At 35.0% G+C, this 26,769-nt stretch overlaps 1 protein-coding gene across 1 annotated transcript in view; it reads right to left on the bottom strand.

Annotated features, from left to right (window-relative positions):
* Nucleotides 1-15,363: 15,363 nt before the first annotated feature.
* Nucleotides 15,364-26,769, bottom strand: part of Kua (Plasmanylethanolamine desaturase Kua) — a 30,112-nt gene continuing 18,706 nt past the window's right edge. The window contains exons 2-4 of the mRNA XM_069828220.1: nucleotides 23,865-24,076; nucleotides 21,868-22,086; nucleotides 15,364-19,577 (exon numbers count right to left, since the gene is read on the bottom strand). Of these exons, the coding sequence (XP_069684321.1) occupies nucleotides 19,317-19,577; nucleotides 21,868-22,086; nucleotides 23,865-24,076 (692 nt within the window). The 3' untranslated portion in view covers nucleotides 15,364-19,316. The remainder of the gene's footprint in view (nucleotides 19,578-21,867; nucleotides 22,087-23,864; nucleotides 24,077-26,769) is intronic.

Below are 26,769 nucleotides of genomic sequence, written 5' to 3'. Positions count from 1 at the left end.
TGACTAGACCATGGAACTTTATGCACTAAAAAAATCTGATAATATGCATGCAAAAATGCAGTAAAAACTGTTGAAATATGCTCTAAAATTGAAATATATGCAGTAAAAACACACTTTAGAGGTTTATTTAGTTTAATAACAAGATGTAAATGAAAATAATTTCAAGTAATATAATTTTTATTATTATTTTTCTATAAATGTAATAATTATTAATTTTACATATATATTTTAATTGATACATTTTTAACTTTCTAACCTCTCAACTTTTTTAAACTTACTTTGTCTTTCACGTAATTATTTATTTTTTTTAAGTAAGCTATTTTACGACGCTGTATCAACATCTTAAGTTATTTAGCGTCTGAATGAAATGAAGGTGATAATGCCAGTGAAATTAATCCGGGGTCCAGCACCAAAAGTTACCCAGCATTTACTCATATTGGGTTGAGGGAAAACCCTGGAAAAAACCTCAACCAGGTAACTTGTCCCGACCAGGAATCGAACCCGGACCACCTGGTTTCGTGTCCAGACGCGCTAACCGTTACTCCACAGGTGTGGACTGAAGTAATTATTATGGCAGTAAACAAGCAACGATTTCTCCAGGCTCTCTACCGTGAAACTTTTCTTATCTGTCAAAAATAGTTTTAAATGTCGAGAACAATCTCTCAACATCACATAATGTGACAAGTGACTTCATTGTCGCAGGTATTTAAATACGTTTCAGTTTTGTTTCTATGAAATCAGAGCGCACTAGCAGCATTGTCATGACCTCAACAATGCGTGACTTTATTGTTGCATGTGTCTAACTAAATATATTCATTTTTGGTTGTACGAAATCAGAGGAAAAGTCTGAACAACATCTAGGTGAAATGTATTTTCGCTCTGGCTCCTGAAACATTACATTAACACAGCTAGTATGTACACACAGCTAGCCTCATGTTAAAGTGGAAAACGATCCAACTTATACACTAGAGAGAAGTATCCACTGTCATTGTAGCAATTTCATGTCCTCAACAGTAAGCAACTAATTATTGGTCTTATTTCTTACATATGTTTTATGTTTCTTGGAAATTATTCTCATTTTTATTAGGGACAAATACCTGCCAGAATATTTAGACATATTATACCGGAATATGTATGGTAAGACTTTCCTGTGTTAAATTTCAATGTACCTCATTTACATGTTTCGACCTATTTATGGGTCATCTTCAGAACTGGTCGTTGTTGGTCTTGGTATTATACATTCAGTGCTTGGCTTAGTGCTGCAATTATGGTTCTCATAATAGATGAAAAAATCTTTATTGATGAGTATTATTTCAGTTCATATGGACTTGGCCATATAAATGATCGAAGTTCAAAACACGTTTCAGATGGCTTTCACGAAATGTTTCACAAGCCGCCACTGAGTAATACGGTTATACTACAAGTTATTGACATGGCCATAACACATTCACTTTGCTTCAGGAACAATTTGGGGAAAGCATTATTTTCCCTGGAACATAAACTTTTTTTTATCCATCGCGTTCACCTGATATTGCACCACTAATGCCTATGTATGTGACATGTTACAGGTATTTATTTTATGGAGAATCCACTGACAACAACAAACAAGAAAAGACAGTGGCTTCCTTTCACCAACTGCAACAACTTCTGCTTGCAAACATATTCGAAATGCTATCTTTACAATATAAACATTGCATAGAAAATAATGGAAAGATTTTTGAACATATGTTTTATAAAAAAATGGCGTCAACGACCATATAATTTTGTTTTACAAAGATATGTTTATGTTCCAGTTTATTAAAGCACTTTACTTAACTGCAATTTACAGATTACTAGCAATATAAAAGCGCAATATCCATTTTCAGTACTGTTTGTTTTTGCAGCATACTGTGCTTGCAAAATTTCTGTCCACTTTTTGTCAGTTCAACTACAGAGCAAGCAGCATAATCATCAAATTTGGTTCTGATTGTTTACTCAACCATATTGGATACAAGAAAAGACAGTCAAAGTCTTTCATGAAGCAAAAGCAATTTCTGAGACCTCAATGCTGATATAACATTGTGGTCTAAGGCATTCTGCCTAGGACTTGTGTTATGGAAAGCACGCTGGTTCGAGTTCTCATTGGGGAAGAAATTTTCTCATGAAATTTAGTCAGTGTATGGGACCAGTGTCCACCCAGTATCATGTTGCACTTGGGGAGCTACGATAAGTAGCGAAATCTAGCTATAATGACTGGGAGGATCGTATTAACCACATGATACCTCCATTCTAGTTGGATGATCGTTCACCTCTGTTTTGGCATGTGGACGTGAGACCAGCAGGCAGCTGGCTGGTCTGGGTCTTTTTTTTAATTGGTTATTTTACGACGCTGTATCAACATCTAGGTTATTTAGCGTCTGAATGAAATGAAGGTGATAATGCCGGTGAAATGAGTCCGGAGTCCAGCACCGAAAGTTACCCAGCATTTGCTCGTATTGGGTTGAGGGAAAACCCCGGAAAAAACCTCAACCAGGTAATTTACCCCGACCAGGATTCGAACCCGGGCCACCTGGTTTCGCAGCCAGACACGCTGACCGTTACTCCACAGGTGTGGACGTCTGGGTCTTTAAAGGGCTGTAGCACCACAGATTTAATGTCGATATAAAATTTCCAAAAATTGTAGCCTACATAAAAAATATATTCAGTCAAGGAATCCCATCAATTATTTAAGATCTGCTGTGTTTCTCCCATTTCTAAACTATTTAATTTTAATTTTATAACGGATTTAAGAAAAATAAACAAGTTTTAAGTAAACTACAGAAATTAATCCTAAATTTCATTATTGTAGGTGACCCAGTTAAGTATACTGTATGTTGCTAATAATTTGGATCTAGGTTTATTTATAGATGACTGTAACTGGTACTAAAAAGATAACATATTGAAGAGTTTTAAGATAGCGATGAATTTCTGCTTAAAGTAGCATTGATATTTTTCATTAATTATTACGTGGGCTCCTTCGAAAATTTATGCCTCCCCCTCCAAACTGAATCCATGCTTAAATGCAGACAATTAATCAAACTGATTCGTTACCGGTACTCCACGAAACTGAGGCTGATCCAAACTTAGAAGGGAAGACCAAAATTAAACACAAATATCAATAGGCCTAAATTCTGGAGTCTATTGATTCTGCATAGCTTAAGAGACCGGATTTTAAAGGGAAAATTTTTCATAAAAAAGGGGGGGGGGGGAAGTTATAGCAAAAAAAAAAAACTTGAAAAAGGACTATATTACTCCCCAAAACATACTTCAGCACATTCATGGATATATATGACACACACAATCGTACATTTATCTCTTCACAACATAAGGAAAGTGTTATATTTGATATAGTAAAAAAAGGACATCAAAAAGGACTATATTACTCTCTCAAAAGGATGCTATTTTCATTGAAAACACGCTTCAGCACATTCATGGATACACATATCACACACAATCTTATATTTATCGCTTCACAACATAAGGAAAGTGTTGTATTTGACATTCAACATTTCAATATGTTTCAATATGATTCTGCCTCTTTTAATGCGGAACGTGTTCATAAACAAAATGACCGCTCAACATCAACTGAAACCAGAAGTGAAAATTTTCTTTTTATCCTGAACTCTAAATCAGCACACTTTATTAGTTTTTCAATGTCTGGAATCAGAAGAAGAATGATATTTATTTTCGCTTCCTCAGAAAGTTATAGGCCTATTGAAAAAATATAGGACAATTATCTAAATGTTTGCGATATTCTATCAAGAAAGGACCAAAATAAGAGATGTTCTTAAAAATGGGGAAGAAAGGGAATATGAACTAAAAAGGGGGGGGGGGAGGGGAAGTCAAAACCACATAATTTGGTCAGTGGAAGATAGTTTTGAACATCGTAATTAATTATTTCATGTTTCATGTTGAAAAAAAAAAGGGGGGGGGGGTTCCCTTTAAAATCCGGTCTCTAGTGATAAGTATACACACTGTAATATTCACGCGAAGGAATTTCATGCAATGTTTCATTAATTACACCTTTAATATGAATTGTGGGGCAGGGGGCAGGTTAATCATGCACATGTAGGCCTATACAAAGATGAAGTTATATTTCCAGATTTGTGCCTGCAGAGAAACTGACTTAGGATTAAAGATCAGTAAAGATTTCCGTGTGGAACTGTAAACTGTAATATTACAAGCAGAAATGCGTTGCACGACTACTGGCTACTAACCAGATAACTATGTAAGTTCTTTAAAGAATGGTTCATTTTCATGTTATCAAAGTTACTTGGATTTTACTGTTTCCAGATATCGTTAATCAATATTTCTTTTGACTCTGCTAACTGGTCTGGCAGAAAGAATTCCATTTCTGAAATGAGGATATCTTTAAGACAAATTTCACTGCCCTTCTCCACTGCAATATTACGACTTCTAGAATTAGAAATATAGGCAAGGAACAGTCTGTCTTACTTCTAAACCCTCTCATGGAAGGGCAGAGTTCTTCCATGCGCTGTGAATTTACAAAGTGGTACTCCTGGCTTTACTTCCCTTCTTAAGAAAATTGTGCTAAAAAATATTATTGCTTTTTAAAAAATCCATTGCCCCTGGTTGTACTTCAGCTTGTAAACCTTGAAACTGATGGTAACCACTCAATCACCAAGAATAGTTAATATAAAAGTTATTTCCAGAACACTATTTATAATTATGGTGCTTTTCCAAATGTAACACATTCATTTTGAGGAATCATGTGGGTGACAACATAGCCTACTTTCTTAGTGATCTCTACTGATTTCAACCAAACTTGTTACATTCTTGTAATACTACTGTAGGTTTAATCAGTGACATAGATTTGATCCCTCAACTCTAAAAAAATAGTGTCGCAGTTTAGGCATTTTGCTGCAAGACAGACAATCACAGGTTTGATTTCCAACGTGGTCACAGATTTTCTTCATTGGTCTAGTCCTGGCTGCACTATGGCCTGTATTCATTCAGCCTCTACACAAATTCATTTCCTGAACAACAGAAGTGCGCACATGCACGCATGCACATACACACTCTCTCTCTCGAATGTTAATTATCCAAATATCAGTCACCCGAAACATAAAAAATCCAAACCAACATTTTCTCTGTTTGAATTTTTAGGTCATTATTTTTTAAATGTGTAAGTTATATTAGAAATCTCACCATAGAAAACAAATGAAAAATCAGTACTGTAAGTACCGGTATTTCATGCAATAAGGTACTGTGTCATTTCCATTACCTATTGTGATTGTTTAGTCAACTATCCGAAGAGAGGTCTGAAACATCATACGTAACACCAATAAGGCATCACTCATGAGGCAACTAAGCCAGGAGAAAATAGGGTATGTTGGCCAGTTCCTTCCCACCTCCTTTGCATATATCGCTGACTAGTGACATATTACACTAGTCAGACTTCAGACAGGGGCGGCTTTTGGGGTAGTGCCAGTGTGCCATGGCACCACCAATGAAAGAAACAAAAATAATATCCTAGATAGCAGTTGTAATAGTTTATGCATTTTATTCATATTTCATTTGAACGAGAGCACACTCTTGCAGCGTTTTTCCGAACGTTGGAGCCACTTCGCTGAGGCACTACCTGAGTCCATATAACACTGTACAAAAGGCTACTGCTTCTAGTTTATATGCGTTTCTTATGGCAGACTTTGAGCCGAATTCAATTTGACTCAGTAGTTAATATTCCACCCGCTAGAGCACAGTAATGCAGAAATTTCGCTAGATGGCAGGGTTGTTGGAGACGTTATTTGTCTATCCGCGCCAAATGTTAATGTAATGTTGCCAATTCAAAACTAATGCATATAACTTAGATTTGAATGTGTAAATTATTATCCATTTAGCTATATTGAACGCAGAGATAGTCATGATTTCATATTATGTAAAACTGTTTGTTAATGTTGTGTAATATTTGTTTTATTTTGCGGCAACTAAATATCGCTACAATGTTGCTATAGTATTGATGCTTCTGTTAACGATACATGAGATCTGTGCAGGACATGAACATGTGTTATTCAGGCCGCTGCCTTGGATTCATCGGCCTGTTAAATAAAGTACAAACGTGTTTGTTTATTATCTATGCCATTGTTTATCTCGTATGTTTTTGTCATTAATTTTACTAGTTATAAAAGTTATTTGTATTTGACTAACAATACTGTGAAAGTTTTGATTATCTGTATCTGTAAATTTCGTTATTAGTTTCGGAAATGTTATTGTAACTGTTACTAGATACATTATTAACTGTACACCTGGTAAAATAGCTGGTTTAATTAATGTGTTTTATTTAATATAATGCAAACGTGAACTGCAATTATTAATTTCACTAGGGTAATTTGCGTACAACTTTTTTCATTTTTGGCACCACCACCAGAATGTCTCACCGGCCGCCACTGACTTCAGATGTAAACAAATAGTTATTTTTCGTTCGATACACATCATCACATGATTTCACGAAACTGTTATTCATAACCAACTCTAGGCCTTCATTTTCTTGATGTCTCAATTATTATTATTATTATTATTATTATTGAAGTACTTGCCATGATTTTTCAAGAAATAAAATCACTTCATCTATTTCACATTTCTTGTGTTTGTATTCATTGCGTTGATTCATGCATGTATTACAAAAATAACGAGTGTCTTAATGATTGTATAATATTAACTTCTATAATAGTTGTTACTCATTAAAATTAGCTTTTTATATTTATATTTACCACAAGGAGACTTAAAAATATTTGAAGTGTTATGGGGTATGCTTAGAGAAAAGGTTGAGAATATCTAGACTCTAGACCAGCGGTCATCAGAACACTGCACTCTCAGGCTAGAACATATTTCCTTAACCTCCATGCACTCTAACCATTTCAGCGAGCGCTAACGACCACTGTTCTATACAATCAAATTGTTCAGGTTTGAATCCGGTCAGGCGTGAGATTTTTCATTGGACTTCAGTACATTTGACCAGTCAGTAGGTAAGAATGTGCCTAGCTTGAAGGATTAAGTGTAATATGCCAGTGTATGCAGGCACTTCCACATTCAGAAAAAACACCATCTGCTAACAATAATTGAATTTTCTATTACCAACAACTCCATTATTGCAGTTATTTAGACAGAGGGTAATATTTATTTTAAATATATATAATTATTCTTTGTTCAATGAGAGCTGTCCACTAGTTTTCTCAGGTTTGTGGTACAAAAATGCAGCATAGGACTTCTTGAAATGACGGGAAGGTTTTCTATCTTGAGCACCCCCACCCTCCATGATTCCCAGTACTCAGGTGATCGGGCTGATACATTTACTTACTGCATGAATCTCGGTACTCAAGTGATCAACTGTATTATTGCAGTCAAGATAGACTTTAAAAGTAGAGTGTAGAACAATGCGTGTTACGTTATTAGTGAATACTTTTGCTAAGTATAGATCCAATATTGTGTCATTTAAATTTTTTGAGAAAATATTCTGATGCAAACATCCCAAACAAGTCAACTATAAAGAGAATTTGTAGTAAGCTCGGTGTCAGACAAGAAAGCAACCAGGAAAACCTTTGTTTTTGACGGCAATACTGGATTCATAGATACAATATCTCAACTGTATAATTTTGTTTATTCATTTAATTTTATGTATGACGGAAAATCAGATATGTTGAAATGATGACAAGGGAAATAAGAGTATTCGAAGTAAATCTATCCACCAATACAATCTTTATTCACCAAAAAATCTAGTTGCACTCCCCATAATCTGAACCTAGGTCTCTACTGTGGATAGCCAACTCTAGCCATAATTTCATACTTCGAGTTAAGAAAATGGCGACTATTTTACATTAATCCAATATGACCAACATACAGCGTATTCCGAATATCACCGGTCCGGTGGCATCAATGACGTCACATTGCAGCGAAATAAGGAACAAAACTGCTGGAAGGATCGATGGCTGTCATGGCGACTGTACAAGTTGTTGTCTGTGCTATGCTAGCAAAATTTTGCGAAATTTTCGTACTCCCATCTCGTTCAAAGAAAAGATAGCATAAACAATTTATTTCTTGAACAAGTAGTAATAACTGATCCGTTGACATGTTCGCTCATAAGCCATTAACATATTTTTTTACGTTGTGCTCATTACAAACAATACAGCAGAACTAAAGCAGAACACATCGCCATGACACAACAGTGCACGATGTTATTCATCTGCTAATTCACGCCCTATACAAAAACCAATCAGATTCACTGATGGCGGCTGATGGAGACTGCCACCACCTCTGCAAGTTGATGGCACCGATGCGACACCGGTGGAGCATCAATGACATCATCGGTGGAATTCGGAACACCGTGATGCCATCGGATTGCTCACCGGTGAGATTCGGAATACGCTGATATAGCTTACAAAAACATTTGTGATGTCATCCATGACATCAAGATATCCATCAATTCTAGAAAATTACAGAAATGTTACTATAATTCCAACCTGTTCTGTAGCACTGTGATCTAAGGCATCATACCAAGGATCTGCATTATGGAATGCACATTGGTTCGAATCTTTATGAGGAAGGAATTTTGTCGAAATTTCAACCAGTATATGAGATTGGTGCTTATCCAGCATCATGATGAATTTGGGCAGCTATGATAGGTAGCAAAATCCAGATCAGAAATCAGCTATAACAACTGAGGGGGATCATCGTGCTAACCACATATTACTTCCATTCTGGTTGGATGATCATTCACCTCTGCTGAGGCATGTGGACGTGAGTCCAGTAGCCAGTGTGGGCTGTCGTGTTATGGATTTTTAAAAATATAATTCCAGAATCTGAATGACATAAGAGGGCAGCATCTGTTTATCACAAAATATAATGCAATAAAAATGACATTAGATATTTATATTTACATATGCATTATTCAAATGTATCACTTTCCCGCCAGTTACTAACGATTGTAAAATGTATAGTATTAAGCAATTAATAAACCGCTTTGAGGAAAGTTCCGTATTCTATAAAACTTAACTATAATATTTTTCAAATACAGAGATAAAATAAAATATTACAAAAGCTTATGAAATTCATAGCATATTGTCTTTATGTTCAATTACAAAACTTTATAGTAATATAAAATTCAGACTGCAATAAGCAATTCAAAAAAGTTAAAAAATTACCTCACGTAATGGGACTGGCAACATCACTAGTTGCTCAGTAGTTTGTGTGTGTAGATATTCCTGTATCAAGATGCGCAAAAATAAATTAATCAAAAGATTCTATTTATCAAAAAATATATTAGAAAACTAATGCAATTACAACTTCAACTAAGTTTCATGCACCTCAGAATTTTTCACACTATCAACCACAATGCTTCCTCTTACCTTCTCACTATTAAAGGGTCTAAGTACATAAATAAAATAGAAGTGTAAAATTTACACTTTTTATTGTACACCTGAGTTGACACTTCAAGGATAAGATTTGTTCTTCGTTGTATATCGAAAGACTTTAGTAAAAATAGTAATTAACAAAGAAGTTAAAGTAATATATGAGTATCGATCTTAGAATTTCAGATACTTTACAATTAAACAACACAGTTATACAGCCTACCATCAATGGGGATGTAAATTATTCGAATGAAATAGTAATGCTTGTGCCCAATATACTGGGTGTTCATTTCAAAGTGTGTCATGACGTCACTGTTGTTGGGTCACCGATTTGAAGCGAGTTTCAGCTTATATGTCAGAGAAGTTGCCTATTATTTAAGGTGTTCTTCAATCTGAACTTGAGAACGTGTACGGTATAACTTGAACGTCGTAGCAACAGGTGGTGGTATGTACGGTCTGTGTGCTACCATAACCTCTTTCGAACTGTGTTTTGCGCCGGCAAGTCGTACGCAGGGTATTTGTTATCATCGGTTGCATACGGTAACATTCCACAACACAAATCAAATGCTCCGTGTCCATGTTGACCGTCGAAGTTAATGTCAACAAATACGTAAGTAATCGTCTTAACCCTCTCCCCATATCCCGACAGTACATATTTCCAAACAGTTCACATTCCTGCCACTACCGGCGTTACCGTACGTATCGGTACGTACTCTTCAGAATGAACGCTGTACTTGCTAGGCAACTTCTCTGCCTCACAGGTTATACACCTCTGCGGAAGTGTAGGAAGATTGAATTCTCTAGGCTCATCGGCTAGCCACATGACGGCATACAGCGAGCCATGACACATTTTGAACTGAACACCCAGTAGTATACTCTTACTGTTGGCAATAATCTGCGCAACATATACAACTTACCAATATCAGACCTATAACTGGTCATGCCATATGTTTAGAGGGGATATCCGACCACTCTCTTGCACATAAGGAAAACAAATCGACAGTGAATGACTGTGATTTAGGCCTATATTCCCTTACAAATAATGCACTGGTAAGGAAACGTTATATTGATCTTAGCTTTTATAAAAGCTTATGTTGAAAATAGTGCCCAACTTTCTGGATGCAAGAATCATATCAGAGAAACATCCCATATTCAGGTACGAATATAGCTAAGCCCTAGGAAATCATCACACTGATTATCACAAGAATGTGACATGTTATGAAGATCAGAAGAGGACTGAAAATGCTCCACTTTTATCCTATAGAGCAGCATTTCTCAAAGTTTTTTGAAGTGGGGACCACTTTTTACAGTCAGAATAGTTCTGTGGACCACCTTACTCTTGTTCCCTTCGAAAGCAAATTTATCATTTTCATAGCATATTTTAATACCAGTACACTTATATTTTAAAATTGAATTAAGGTTCGGTACTTTGGTCCTCTGTTATGAATTCAGGTGGTACCTGGCTGGGTTACAGGCACAGCACCAGATGTGCAGGGAAAAGATGCTGAGAAACACCACATGTATAGTGCTTTAAATCCCTCTTTTGTTGCTGAGAGTAGAGTGGGAAGTCAATAGACGGGTAGGGTAATAAATTTAATAAAATTTCAGTACTGGGAGAAGTGAAATTCGATTGCCATGTGTTATTTACAAACTCTGAGATTTTAAGCTATAGTGTGATATGCAATTCGTTTGAATTTTGTTTTCTTCTTCTGTCTTTTTTAAAGGACCACAAGGGAGACTTCGAGGACCACAGGTGGTCCACGGACCATAGTTTGAGAAACGCTGCTATAGAGTGACACAGTAGTTCATCAATAATTACAGCAAGGGGACCCAGCTACTTGCGTGGTTTTTGTGAGTGGATGTTACAATCTGTTCATGATGGTACTGTTGATACATCTCAATTAATAATGAAGGGCGAAGTGGTTGTCCACTCTCAGAATACAAGGCACTGGGAAACTGAAAATCCTCATTTAGAGCATGAAGTTCCTATTCACGATCAGAAAGTGGTGTGTGGTGTGGCATTATTGTAAAAAAGGGTAATTGGCCCAATTTTCTTTTAAAATGCAGTCAACTCACATTATGTGCGAATCATACCGCAGCCTTTTTTTGCAAAATTGACTAAAGATAAAGATAGTATGCTTACTTCCAGCAGGATAACGCCACCTCACATACAGCCACTGTATTGTTATAAGAATTCTAAAATGTGTTTGACGATCATGTAAGTAATCACGGATGTTCATCAGGTCATTCCCATATTTAAATTTGTGATTTTTATCTACAGAGGAATTTAAAATAAAGTGTATGTGAGCAATTCACATACTCTTGAAGTGCTGGAGAATGAAATCAGCTAGTGCTGAGTGAAATTAGAAAAAGAGAGTTGCAGAAGATGTTTCAGAATTTTCTACACCAATGTGATTTTTGCATTCAGAAATGTGGACATCATTTCCAACATGAGCTTTGATAAAAGATAACATCTACATAACATTTTCTTATTACCTCTTAATAATGCATTATTTGTATGGGACTATAGGCCTAAATCAAGCCAATTCCTTTTCCTCCTGTGCAAGAGAGCGGTTGGATCTTCCCATTCAACATGTGCATAATGACCAGTTATAATGCCAGTAAATTGTATATGCCGCACATTGTATTTCCTAGATCATGAGTTTTAAACTCATGTTTATGCAAAACTTATATAATTTATTGCATTTGAGGTGAACTGAATTTTATATTAAAGGATTTGTTATATGCAAGCTGATTGTTTCATTTGTTATATGCAAGCTGATTGTTTCATTTTCAAACATAAGACAAGGACTGATAAAAATAAAATGGAATACAAAAAATAAATTATGTTACTCTATGAACATTATATTAAGATAACACAACACATTTAGCTACTTTAAAAATAGCATTTCATATTATGTATATAGGCAAATCAGTAATTATACAGGATTCATAACATTAGATTCAAGCGTACATTTTTAAAAGTAATAAATACGGTATTTCTGGAATGTGTTGCTTTGTTTTAATGGCTTCTTAGATTAACATTGTATAATGTAATTCGCTTGTGACCTTTAATATTATCTTCATAAACAGCCTGCTTTGAAATCTTAAAAAGATCAATTTTATCACTGCTAACACAAAATTCTACTTCTATAAATACAAAAAAAAAAAAAAAAAAAAAATGAAAAAGAAATATTACAATAAAATATCAGTTGGAGAAAAATTATTGCAATGATTTCTGCCAAACCATGTCCAAATTGAGAACAATATGATCATGAGCTTAAAGTTTTTTTAACATCTCAGACTAGAAAGAAAATAGTAAAATGATATGAAAACTACATCAAAGAAAAATCGAACTGTATTTATAATCTGTGGGCACTCTATATGTGAAAGTCAGAAATGAAGTACTTAAAATATTTGCCCAATAACATGGACCTATACAATAAATCAGAATATTCTGATGCTGTCAGTACATGAAAATCGTAACACCACAAAGAGTAACTCAAAAATTTTATAAAGCATTCCTCACACTCAGTGTGCACCCTGCATGTCACACAACAAACATCAAGGAGATATTTCCATTTACGTCACACACACTGCAACGTAACTATAGAATGGACTCAATGGCATCGGAGATGTGATGTCGCAGCTTTCGTAGATTCTGAGACAGTGGAGGTACAGTGAAACCTCTCCTTACGGACACCTCCAAGATACAGACACTCCTCATATACGGACAGATTTTTATGTTCCAACTGAAATAATATAGAAATAATGATAAATTTAACTCTCGTTTACGGACACTCTCAGACACGGACAGTTGTTTTACAGTCCTGAAGCTTGCTTTACCTGCTGACTGCGGACAGAACTTGGATTTCAAGACCTAATGTGTTAGAAACATGGAAAATTTAGTACAGAAATTCCATAACATGAAACAAGACAATAAGGGACTAGTAGGCTACCACTAGTCCAGCCAGCTACCCCTTGTTAGGTGAAAGCGGGTGGATAAACAAAGTTCTAAAATTTAACCTGTTTGATGGGTCCAAGGTTTCCGCAATCGTGAAATTGTATTCCACACATGATAGGATTAGTAGGATTATTCTCTTCACTTCAATCAGTTGTTCTCTTTCGAGAGACACGACACCTGAACGTAAAGGTTAAGTTGAAAACTGTAAATTACAGTACTGCATAACTGTAGACCTAGAATAAAATTGCATGGCACAGTACTGTATTTTCCTCTTTCGGTCTTATCTACTGTAGTTCAAAGTTGCAAAGAATTTACTGTAGTATACTGTATTTAGAATTAAACTACAGTAATACATTTCATTTAAAGCGTGAAGGGATATATAATTCATATTATAAATTTACTGTTAGACTGGGGAGCCTCCCTCCCAATAAAGGATACCTCCCAGATGCGGACAGATTGTTACATCCCTTTGATGTCCGTTAATGAGAGGTTTCACTGTACATAGAAGTTACAGAAATTCAAGTCTGGGGACCTCGGTGGACACTTGCAGAAGACATAGTCTTGGCCTCAAACAGATCCAATCCACCAACCTGTCAGTTGTTTGTTAAAATGGTCATTAACATTTGCTACAATGAAATAAAGAAAAAATAACAGAAGACTAGTAAACACAAACTAAACCCATATTAAGAACTTCTATTCGTTTCTGTTGCCATCTATTGTTTTGCCGGCAATTAGACATATCGCAATATTCAAACCAGGAGTTCTCAGAGTCATCCTTTCTTATGACACTAGTATAAAGTTCATAATGCACACCATTATGAAATTATACTCATTTGTAATCACAAAGAGTTTCTGTGAACATACTATATTTATTTTACCATTATATTTGAGAGTAGGTGTTTCAGCATCCTTCAAACCTATATTATGTCTAGTAAAATGGATACTCTTATGAAGTTTGGTACAAGAGTATGAAAACTGCGTAATTTAGCTTTTATATTTTTAGGTAATTTGAGAAGCTTCTCTATTAATAAAATAAAATAAAAAAAAAAAAAAAAAAAGTCAATCTAACACTTACTTTCATGCTTGACAATACTGCATCAGCAGTTATCCACATTTTCTCTGTCCCTTCACACTTTTCTGCTACAAGGCAAATCTTAAATTTACTTAAAAAATTTATCGACTTATGAAGTTAAATACAGGGATTGGATTATGCTGTAGTTGGAATAGAATGCAGCTAGGTATGTATGACCCAATATTTCTGAAATGATGTTCTCAATTACAGAATAATTTTCCAATAATTTTTACACATGCTATAGTATAACATGAACAGCAGAGGAAGTCAATTTTTATATTGTATCAGATGAAGCTATAAAACAAAAGTGCTCTTAATGTTGTAGGAAGATACTTACCTAAATATGGCTTCCATATGTATCAGAAAATAAAATGATACATATGAGTAAGTCACGCTGATCACACTGGCATGCAAATTGTTGTTTAGTCAACTGTGCGAATACAGGTTTGAACCTCATAAGTAACACCAATAAGGCATTACTCATGAGGCAACTAGGCCAGAAGATAATGGGGTAAGGTGGCCAGTTCCTTTCCCCCTCCAATGCATACATCACCGATTAGCTACATATTCCACTATTCAGCCTTCAGATGCATACAAACAATTGTTCTTCCTCTGACACATATTGTCAAGTGAGATGTACTGCCTGATATAGATATACATATCAGCCAGAAGCTCAATCAGAGGTGGCATGCAAATTGTGACGAATATATTGTATTTATTTGCATATATTTAAATATTCTTGTTTTAACATACTTTCAAACTTTTCATATGAAATAAAGACAAATCATTTAAATGGTTACAGCAAGCTTAAAACAAATCGAAAGAGTGATTACAAAATTTAGGCTGAAAATAATACCAAAGTCACGAAAAAATATGGTTAATATGAGGCCTGTTTATATCAAAATAGATTTACACAAGAGAATTCAATGTGAACTCTTAAAAAATCGGTAACAAAATAGAATATTTATTTTATTGTTGATAACAGAAAAAGTGATTACAAGAGCAGATAAAAACTAGTAGAAATGATGATTTTCGACAAATCACGGAACACCATTCTCTTGCTATTTCACCATACAAGTTCTTCCCTCACAGCCAGAAACAGCACAAATGCCTAAAAACTCTCGTCTGGTCTATTTCATCACACAAATTCTGTGACAGATTCGAGGATTTAATGTGGATTGTCAGTTTGGAATCATAATTCAAATATCGTGAAATTTATTTCATGTACAAAATAAAAATTATATTTACAAATAAATATATTTAGTCCTATGTTAAAGCTGGTAACAGATGTTACATTAATAGCGAACAAGGTGTTATAAGCACTAAAAATATATGCATCCCTATTACTCCTATACAGTTTAAACTGCAATATAATAGCAAGAGCCCATTTTAATGCATAAAAACTTTCTACTAATTGAAAAGTTAGTGCCATGTACAATAAATAATTGAGAGTGTGACAAATAATGGCATATCGAGAACAAAGATTAAAGTCCTTAATGTATCATAATGATTACTCCAATCTCTTAGCTGACATTATTGTGGAACACAAAAACGCTAAATTTAAAATCTTTATCATTGTTTCTGGTGAAATCCTTAATATAATTTCAATGAAATTAACTAATTTGCTTAAACTGTTACTGGAATTGAGATTATAATCAGCGGAATGATATTACAGAGGAAATGAGCAAGAAATGGCTTCGTAATTCTGTTCAGAGTATTCTTGGATTGCAAAGAATCAAAAGCGAATTGACCATTGCAGTCACACTCTTGCCAATCATAATTCACATTAACAGATGGCAATTTAGATTCTCGACTTAGTAACATGAGATACATTCTTTTAACTTTCATCACTTTAATACTGGTATAAAATTAATGGACGTAATAATAGCAATAATAATATTTGTCTCTTAAGTTGAAGTAAAACTTTGATCTCAAATTTGAGAAAACATTGTTATAAAACAATTTATGAGCTTTGCTCTTAAATATTATTATGGATATTTTAATTTTCTTAGGATTAATATTTATCAATAGTTTCCAAGATATGCTCTAGTGTTTATATATTTTACAATACTCATAAATAGTAGTGCATTAGCAATATTAAACAGTGTAAGGCAAAGGTTCATCAAGCACTCTCAAAGCAGTAACTGTATTCATTTTCTGTATTTTACAGTAAATAATAACTGGAATTCTGATAATTATCAAAGCCAAGGAAGCATATTCTTATTTTCTCCTTTTTATTACGAACAGCATTATTTAGCACCAGTTTAAATTTATCATCTATATTAGGCACAGTAAACGGATTCTCTTTTTTTATATTAACACAGTAAATTTCTGTGGACATTTACATCTACTAAATGATCCAGTTTTGGCACAATTAGACAGAAATCATTTCCAATAACACTTGCTATTAAAGACTTTCAATTCCAATGAGTTACTGAATTAAAATTTCATTTTCCACTTTAAATTCACACATTTCTTAAAAGTTTCAATTATGTAACATGACTGTGAATCATAACCATACAATATACCTTATTAAACACTTTTCAATCTGAACTATTACAAATATTTTCTCTCTTCACGAAATAACACGCTGCAGAAGACCTACTCATCCTAATACGAATTGCTAAATGCCTTTTCATTCAAATATTGCCAGAATGAAGGTCTATGCTCGGAAATACACCATGGCTGTCAATAGAAAAGGTATTTCTGTAACAGACCATTTATCATGACACTTTCGAACATGAATGCTTGAAAAGGTACAATAGACAGAAATTCAGTGCTTTTTTGTTTCCACTACACTTTTATAAGAAATTAATAATGTACTTATCCATCCATGTGCAGACTCTCTAGTATATCTGTTATAAAATATTTAGGCTTCTCTTTTCTCATACAAATATTGGTCCACAGCTTTTCACACATATACAACACATCAGCTAAATTGCATTTTGAAAAAGGGAATTTTATTTGTGACGAGTCTAACCTCAATTACAGAAGAATTCACGTTCTTCAATTCCTACAGATTTTCAAAATATTATTTCAAGTGTAAAAAATCTATTTAAATCTAAACCTTACGTATAATTTGGTACTGAGTATCCGATCTGAATTAAGAAATTTCAGAATACTTGGTCACAAAGGAAATTATTTTTGATAATATATCCTTACATACAAATCTCAAAGCCTGCACAATGGAGATACAGAAAATTTCCCCATACAGCACATTATGGCACATGGAACATCAGTCGCAACTGCAGGTGAAGTGTACCTTTTCACGCAGACTATTCCAATGGGTAAAGTCTTCAACATTTCAAAGTCTCCCTGGTCCTATCTGCTCTGTACTATCACAATACAAAGTCAACCCTAACCTCCTGCAAGAATAAATATATGCCTAATCTTCTGGTATGAAAATATGTTTTTATGATAGGGATGGGAATCAATGTGCAAAGTTGTACACAACTGTATGATAGTCTGTCAGCTTTATACTTATTTTAAGGCTGCTGTTTTGAAAGATGGCACAGATTTGAGATTAAAGCTAGATAGCTCCAAATAGATATAATAAAGAACTGATAAATCACTAAGTTGATAGAGCATATGATAAAAGAGTTACTTGAAATTTGGAGAAAATCTCTTATATTAATATATGTATGCATTTCAAACAAAGATTAATTTTAGTCTAGTTTTTACTAAATAAAATGTGTACATAGATCCCACTCTTATCATATTTTCTATTAAAAAAAAACCGGAGATATTGGCTCTCAAACCAATACACTGATCGCAATGTGAGTATCTCACTGCATTATATATTTTCAATTTTTATAATAAAAACACAAAAATAATATTGCAATGCTTTTAAGTCACAACCAGTAGTATAAACAATTAAAAATGACAAAAAAATAGTTCAGTACTCTTGCATACCGTTCGTAAGTAGATAACACCCTAAACAGCACTCCCTCAAGCTCCCCAGTCTCGTGTATAAGGCATATGCTGAGCCATGTTGTGTATGTTTGATAAAGCTTACTAACAAGCATTTTAATTAAATGTGTTTAAAAATATAATATGCAGCGAACAATATGAAATAATTGCTGACATTCTTATTTCATATATTAATGTCTTTAGGTGAGACTACTACAAAGTACATAAGCTATGCATAAAAAAAATGTTCGTTTGGGAACTTGACATCCTTTTAAAGGAGATCTCTTAGGACAATGTAACACTATCTCACATTTTCAATGACATACGGTCTTTGCATTCCCATGCACCGAATCGTTACAGAGATACAAAGAATATGACAAAAAAAATAAGCCTTTACCAACAGGTGATATTCACAGGTATGAAAATGTGTATGTGATGATGACAACCCACATTCTGAGATGCCACCATTTCATTAAAAAATTCAGTTGATAAGAAACATGTATAAAAAGCTTCAGATTGTACGCATGGACTCACTCCACTTGTGAATGAAGGAACAACTGGCACGTCGATATTCTCTCACTCTGCCCTTTCACTCTTGGATTCGTTTTAGTACAGTCTCAGCTGCATGACGAGAAAACTGTTCCTTGTCGTCTACAAATGAGTAATTTAATTGGAAATATAATTATACATGCACCCTTTGGTCCCTGAAGGTATGGTACTTATTCATACATCCCCTTAATATTTACATTGCACAGTAGTTCATTATAAATATGGTAATGATTGTTCAATCGACTAGTATAAATTAACATCTGAAATACATTTCATAATAAAAATATCAATGGGGATTCAATTCACAGCTGCTCAGTGAAATTTTGGCAACATTCAGGGAAGAAAGGGTTAACTATTCGGTCCTTTCAATTCACAGGAAGAAGCAGGTTTTCACCTACACATGTTGTGAATGTCATCAGCAACCTGCACTTGCTGGGCCTCACGTTCGCTTCTGGGCCCACTTCATATCGTCCGCTCGCGGCCGACAACCTGTCAATCGTTCTATTATCCACTCTAGCACCTGCCAGAAACAAATTTTTTCAAGAGGCCAGTTGAGCCAGCCGGTGGTGATGCAGAAGTATGTCTCATGTGGAGCTACATGATGGATTCGATGGTGGCGGCGTGGTAAGATCACATGGTATTCTTGCAAGAAAACTACCCAAGCTGGCAAGCCAAAGTAAGTATGGGACCATTTGTGGATCTGAAACACACAAACTCTCTTGGGTCTTCTATTTTTTAATATCATGAGCTTAGAATTTTGAGTTTTTGTATATATGATATTTTATATATATGACAGGCCAAAGAAATCTAGGGAAACAAGGTAGGTTGATTTTCAATGTCCAACACATCACAATTAAGTTACTGGCTCTTCGTTGTTAGTGTCACATAGAAGAGAAGCCTTCAACATCCAGTGGAAACTTCTTTCTAGCATTTATGGATATAAAAGGTGCGGCAAAACATCCTCCCTAATTTAAAGTTTAAATAAAAAACAGAAGGATCAAAATAAGGAAACTTTATTAATATGAATGGTATCTTAACAGTGGGAATTTTTCATTTTTTGAATAACATGTCTGTCAAGTGGTGTCCTTCACTATCAATGCATTGTTCAATGCGACTTCGGAAATTCTGCGTCACTCTAACCAGCATTTCTTGAGGAATAAGACCAATTTCTTTCTGTATTGCATGTCTTAGGTCTGACATAGTCCTCGGCCGATGTTTGAACACATCAGTCTTAAGGTTTCCCCATAGGAAAAAATCGCAAGGTGAAAATGTGCTTCATCACTAAAAAGAAACAACATCTTCAGCATTACACAGTTTCACTTATCGGAATGCGTGAATCATCAAAATTTCCGATATTGGAGTGGACAGAACCCTCGTGAACTTCATGAAAACCTCTTATAACGATCATGTTATTGTATAGTGTGGGGTTGCAAGAGTCGGGATACTGGTCCTTAGTTTTTTGAAGAAGATGGTGTTACTGTGACAAACTCTCAGCGGTACACTTTTATGATGAACAATTTTTTGGCACCAAGACTCAATGCGCTGCAGACTGACCAGGTATGGTTTCAGCAGGACGGAGCCACCTCTCACACAGCTCAGATTTCTCTCCAAGTCCTGAGACAGATGTTTCCCGGATGCTTAATTCCTTCATGTGGCAGCGTCCCCTGGCCAGCACGATCACCAGACCTTGCACCCTGCGATTTTTTTCTATGGAGACATCTTAAGGTTGAAGCGTTCAAACATCGGCCAAGGACTTTGCCAGACCCAAGAAATGCAATAGAGAAAGAAAGTGGTCTTATTCCTCAAGAAATGCTGGTTAGAGTGATGCAGAATTTCCGAAGTCACATTAAACAATGCATTGATAGTGAAGGACACCACTTGAGAGACACGTTATTCAAAAAATGAAAAATTCCCACTCTTAAGATGCCATTCATATTAATAAACTTTCCTTATTTTGATCCATCTGTTTTTTATTGAAATTTTAAATTAGAGAGGATGTTTTGCCGCACCCTTTACATATTTTCAAAGAACACGTACAAGAAGTGAAGGATCATGTAGTCATGTTAAAGCACATGCTTCAACAAATAAAACTATAGGATCATTCCACAGTAACTCACGTTAGATTCAGACACATTTATGAACTTATTAGATATACTTAAAAAAAAAAAAGTTTTTTAGGCTTATTTATTGCATTTAGGAACATTCTTCATGACAGTCACCAGTAACGGGAATATAATGAATTATTTGTAATTTATTGATGAAATACGCCGTGTCCCGCTTAGAGGGATCGAGAAATAAGTGATACTTTCAAGTGCAAATAATGGTTTATTAACATAACTTGATGTAAAAACTCTCCGACTTTCGGAGAATGCTGAATGCAACTCGATATGTGCACCTTGGTTGCCCGCAGACATCTAAAAGATGGTATTCAACCTCCAGCCAAATGTTCTGTGGCATTTGCGGAGTCACTAGCACAGCTGCATTTGTGATGCATTGTCTCAGTTCCTCCAAAGTGTTAGTTCTGTCTCTCTGGTACACAGCATCCTTCACAAAGCCTCAAAAAAAGTCCAAGCCATTAATAACACATTTTCAGCTTCAGACCATTAGCCAATTAAAGAAATGATACTTCTGAGTAGTTCATTCTCTATTTGTAATATTCTTTTACCCTTAAAACTTAAGAAAAAAGGTATTTTACTAACAACTTCATATTACTGTAACTCTGAAAATACTGACATTAGGACACATATTTATATGGCTTTCTTGCTCAGAATGTCTTCGGAAATAAGCTCCGTAAGTGACGGTACATCCTCGTGAATCACCCTGTATAATAGCATAACAAAATTTGGTCACCATCAACCTAATTACAACATGCCAAAATGTAAGAGTTAATTTATTATAAGCTTATGCAAAAGTAATTTCAAAGTTATCACGTTCTTTAACACATATTTTGGTAGTTGTCAGAATGACACATTTGAAACGGTAATTCTTACCTGATTAGTCATGGCTACAAATATGGCAAGAAGGAATAAGTAACAGCTCCACGAGAAGTTTTTTTGGACTTCCTCTTCTGAGAGGGTAATGAAGTGCCACGTCATCCGGCCCAGGAAAGGTATTGTTACCATGAAGTTATCCCCATTGGTTTCTATGAAATCGTGTCTTGTGATTGATGTTGGATCAATGTGATGCTCACGGAATGGCCGAAGAAAATTCTGACAATGAAAACAGAATTGAATAGATCTCAGATTATTGAATTGCTGGTGCCACAGGAAACACTGCCTACTGCATGGAAGAAGAAGGAAGACATATTACTAATGTAAAAAAAAAAAAAGCAACAGTTAATAAAAAAAAGAAGTAAAACCATAGTACAGTATCAGTATTCAACAAGAAATTAAATAAAATACATTACATTTCACTCATAACATTTAATGTGGCGACATTCATGCTCAATCAAAAAAATCTCCAAGAAAATCTCCCCCAAAATTATTCCAGCAAGTAGAGATTGCATATAGCCTACATGGGTATAACATGTTACTACATGATGAAGAATGAGTGGAACAGAGAAAAATTCTCTCTGGCACCAAGATTTGAACCCGGGTTTTCAGCTCTACTTGCTGACCCTCTATCCACTAAGCCACACCAGATTCCCATCCCGATACCGGACAGAATTCTCTCTTCATCATATGATGACGCAGAATTTCTGCATGGAAATATCATACGTACTTCGGTACATCTCTATAATATATGATATGCAAAAAATAATCACTTAATGTGATTTAAGACTGCACTTATTCTGTCGGATTTCGGCTGCTTAGTCTCTTGTAAGAGCGCACCTCTGCACACTGTGTGTACATTGTACCACTGTCACACATCTGTGATGTAGTGCATGAGGGTTGGCTACTAAAGGGAACCTAAGAGGTGGAACTTAAAATGAGAGGATTCTGTCAGGCATCGGGATGGGAGTCCAGTGTGTCTTAGTGGATAGAGCATCAGCACATAGAGCTGAAAACCCAGGTTCAAATCCCAGTGCCGGAGAGAATTTTTCTCTATTCCACTCATTCTTCATCATATGATGACGCAGAATTTCTGCATGGAAATATCATAATATGTACTTCAGTACATCGTAATATGTTACTACATTTCTAAAACTTTATCCACATAACATCACCCAAGTGCTAGTTTCAGGTCCCTAAAAAATTCTATTATTATTATTATTATTATTATTATTATTATTATTAGCTTTCCAAAATATATAAGCCCAGATAATCTTAATTTGCATTTGGAAATTCACAAAAAATGAATACTTAATACATTACAAATTCTTCTCAAAATATCTCGTACATAATTAAGAAACAGAAAAAATACAATTATTTTTAAACCCCTGAACATAATATGTAAATTTCCATTAAAAGTAATGTTAATATCAAAACATATTCGACTCCACTTTGGTTCACTGACATGCAACACATAGTTCTGTAACATAAAGCACTCTTCTCTAAGGGCTGTAACTACTTGGCTCGTCCTGAGGGCTACTGGAACTTAGAGCATTAGGTACGCTGAAAGCATTTCGGACTAAAAGCTCGAAATCTTTTTTTTTTCTGCTGCAACAAACACATAGCTCTTTTTCTTAGTGGGTTATTTTACGATGCTGTATCAACACCTCAGGTTATTTAGCAAATGAATGAAATGAAGGTGATAATGCAGTAAAATGAGTCTAGAGTCCAGCATTTGCTTGTATTGAGTTGAGAGAAAATGCCGGAAAAAACCTCAACCAAGTAATCTGTCCTGACTGAGATTCGAACCCAGACCACCTGGTTTTTGCGGTCAGAAGCTCTAACCGTTACTCCACAAGTGTGGACTACAATAGTTTCTCTAATGAGAAAGCAAGAAAGAATGAATGAATGAATAAATAAATAAATTTCATATAAGCTGAAATTATTTTTCACATAAAATCACAGAATAGTAGGCTAAGTAGAATACATATTCTTACCTTGCCAATAATGGGGAGTTCCACAGATCCCCAAGTGTCTGCACCCCAATGGACTAGTCCTGAACTCAAGTCAGCTGTGATGATTCCACAAAGTGCTGCTATCACAATGGTACTTAAATTCTCCATTCGAAAATGAATAACAATGAAGTAGAAGTTGACCATCATCAGAGTTATGCAGATTCCAACACAGATACATTCTTGTGTACGCTTCCCTAAAAAGAAAAAGAAAAAAAAAATCACTCAACATGCTACAAAATATGCTCAATACAGGATGATTCAAAAGCCCAGCAGCATAGACAAAGTCTGTTATTAGTGCAGATAGCAAAAAATGGAAAGAGGGGAAAGTTGTTGGAAATATGTAGTTTTCAATCTAATGTGCTTGAATTTTCAATGTAGAATACACCGTTGAGGCTGTACATTAGTACGACACACCCGCCAGTCCTAATGCTGCCAAATTAGTGGGTTTTCCGCTAGTTTTACTGGATTTTAGACAGGTTATTATTCGGTTGAGAAGCTTTTGTCATCTAGTCTGCTGTCAAAAAAAATCTGAAAGTTAGAATTTATAAAACCAATTTATATATATATATATATATATATATATGAGAGACATTCAGACATTGGTATCATCAGTTCCCTGAAGATGGCTACAGAATCAGTAGCCGAAAGCTTGGAGTATTCCACAACTTAACTCGACTGGTAGCCAGTGAATCCATCATTATGAATCAATGCTGAGAAAGGCTGAAGTCATACATAGTTGAATGATCATTCACCTTTGGATGTGAAGCCAGAAAATTGATGGTTGGCTTTGGCCATCCAGGTATATTGCACCACGGATTTATTATTATCCTTTCATTAGATTCGAAGTTTGTACATTCAAACCAGACCAAAGGCAATGGATTTTTAAGGAGTGATGATCAATTCTAGCATGGTTTCCATCATAAAGACAATAAAGCCACATGTCGTGTGCTGACATGTGCAAAAATAATTCGCTAATTGAGAGAACTTCAGGCAAAATTTATCTAATATTCTCTGCCTTCTGAATGAACTAGGCCTATTGAAACTGCGGACTCTTTACAGGAGATAGCAAACTTCTGACGGAAAAAGCAGAGTAGGAAATAGTGGCGTAGGCAGACTAATTATTTTGGGTGGGCCAGATTAATTTTTTTGGGTTTAGAAAGTACCTAACCCATCTCCTAACAATGCCGTTGCTGTCAACTCTCTTGAAACTCATTCTCGGAAGTGTTATTTAATAACATGCAAAATTATGACAAACAATCATGCAAGGCATACCTTTACATACATTTCATAAGGTAAACTGGAGCTGTCGAGATTTCCTAGCAATGAATCTGTCGATCGCTGATTATGGATCCTTCAACAAATCCCAACTTTTCTCCCTCTCAATAGATAGAACTAGATTACAAAGCCTTGTACTTCACATGATTGTCGAATTTTTCTTAGTTTCAGAGCTTTGAAAAGTTTTATATCATTGCCTTAATGAAGGACGAACATTTACTAATATCCATTTCTTGATACTGAGGTGCTTCCGATAATGAATTTGCAAGAGCAATAATATCGTCTAAACATACCAAATAAAATAAGGTGTCAAATTTTCCTAGCTGATGTACAGTAACAATTCAGTAGCCTCCACGGCTTCTTTCTTTTTATTGTTGCCAGACAATTTTTTAGGCCCAATCCAACACAGTTAAATTGGCTCTTGAAGAAATGAACGGATTTTTTACTTTTTACCTTAATGCTATCGACTGTAACTATTGCTTTGGGTCCATGGTTTAGTTGCAAAAATTCGCCTATTTTTTGGGTGGGCCTGGGCCCACCTGGCCCATCCACTGGCTACGCCACTAGTAGAAAATAGGTTACAGACAACAAATCGATATCCTACAGAATACCAAGAACTGGACAGTGGACAGTCCTTCGAAATAAAGACAATAGTGGTTTACAATTTATTTGGGAATTTCACAGAATCGCAGTAGTACTGATACTATATTTGTTTCCAGTCTGAAAAAACAGTAACAGGGTAAGATTTAACACCAGACAAAATGATCAAGTTGACACTAATTTGCATGGCATAGTCTATAGCAAAGTGGATTTTGTTACAGTGTCTGAGAAATAATGTTTCCAATCTATCACTATCATATGACATTTTGCACAAGAATTATTTAGTTTTTCTTGTGTGTGTGTGAATACTGTGCTTACAACCCCTTTAGTCCACACCCTCCTCTCGTCCTTAGATCCACTTCAGTTTCATCAGTTTAAAAATTCAAAACAAGTATTACAATACTGTAAACTAAGTTTTCTAGAATAATTGAATAGGTATGTCCGTCAAATTGCTTGTCAAAATCAGATTGCTATAATTAACAAAATATTACAACATTAACAGTGCCATCTTCAGAACACATAACAATGCAAGAATATGAATACGTTGTGTGGAAACATTGTGGCTAAGATACATGTTGATTACATATTAAATACTTGAAACTAGATTGTATATGAACATGGACATATAAAATGAATGTTGCTGAATGATAAAATAAAATTACACGATTCAAATTTATATTATCTTCCTGCAGAACTATAAATGTTGTAATATTTTGTCAATTATAGCATTGTGATTTTGATAAGCAATTTGACGAATATATCTATTCAGTTATTGTAAAAGAACTTATCAGACCTACACATCATGTTCAAATTAAATTTTCTAGGTCCAGTGCCAAAAAGTTACGCAGCATTTGCTCTTAATGGGTTGAGGAAAAATGCCTGAAAAACCAGTCATCAGATAACTTGCCCAAACCAGGTTTAGAATCCAGGCCTATTTGTTTCATAGACAAGATAACCGTTACTCCACAGTGGTGGACTAAGATAAATATAAATTCTAACTAAACAATTTATT

The sequence above is a fragment of the Periplaneta americana genome, chromosome 6 (genome assembly GCF_040183065.1).
Source record: "Periplaneta americana isolate PAMFEO1 chromosome 6, P.americana_PAMFEO1_priV1, whole genome shotgun sequence".
Taxonomy (NCBI): domain Eukaryota; kingdom Metazoa; phylum Arthropoda; class Insecta; order Blattodea; family Blattidae; genus Periplaneta; species Periplaneta americana.
The sequence above is the reverse complement of the archived record's forward strand: the minus strand, read 5'-3'. Positions and strand labels throughout refer to the sequence as shown.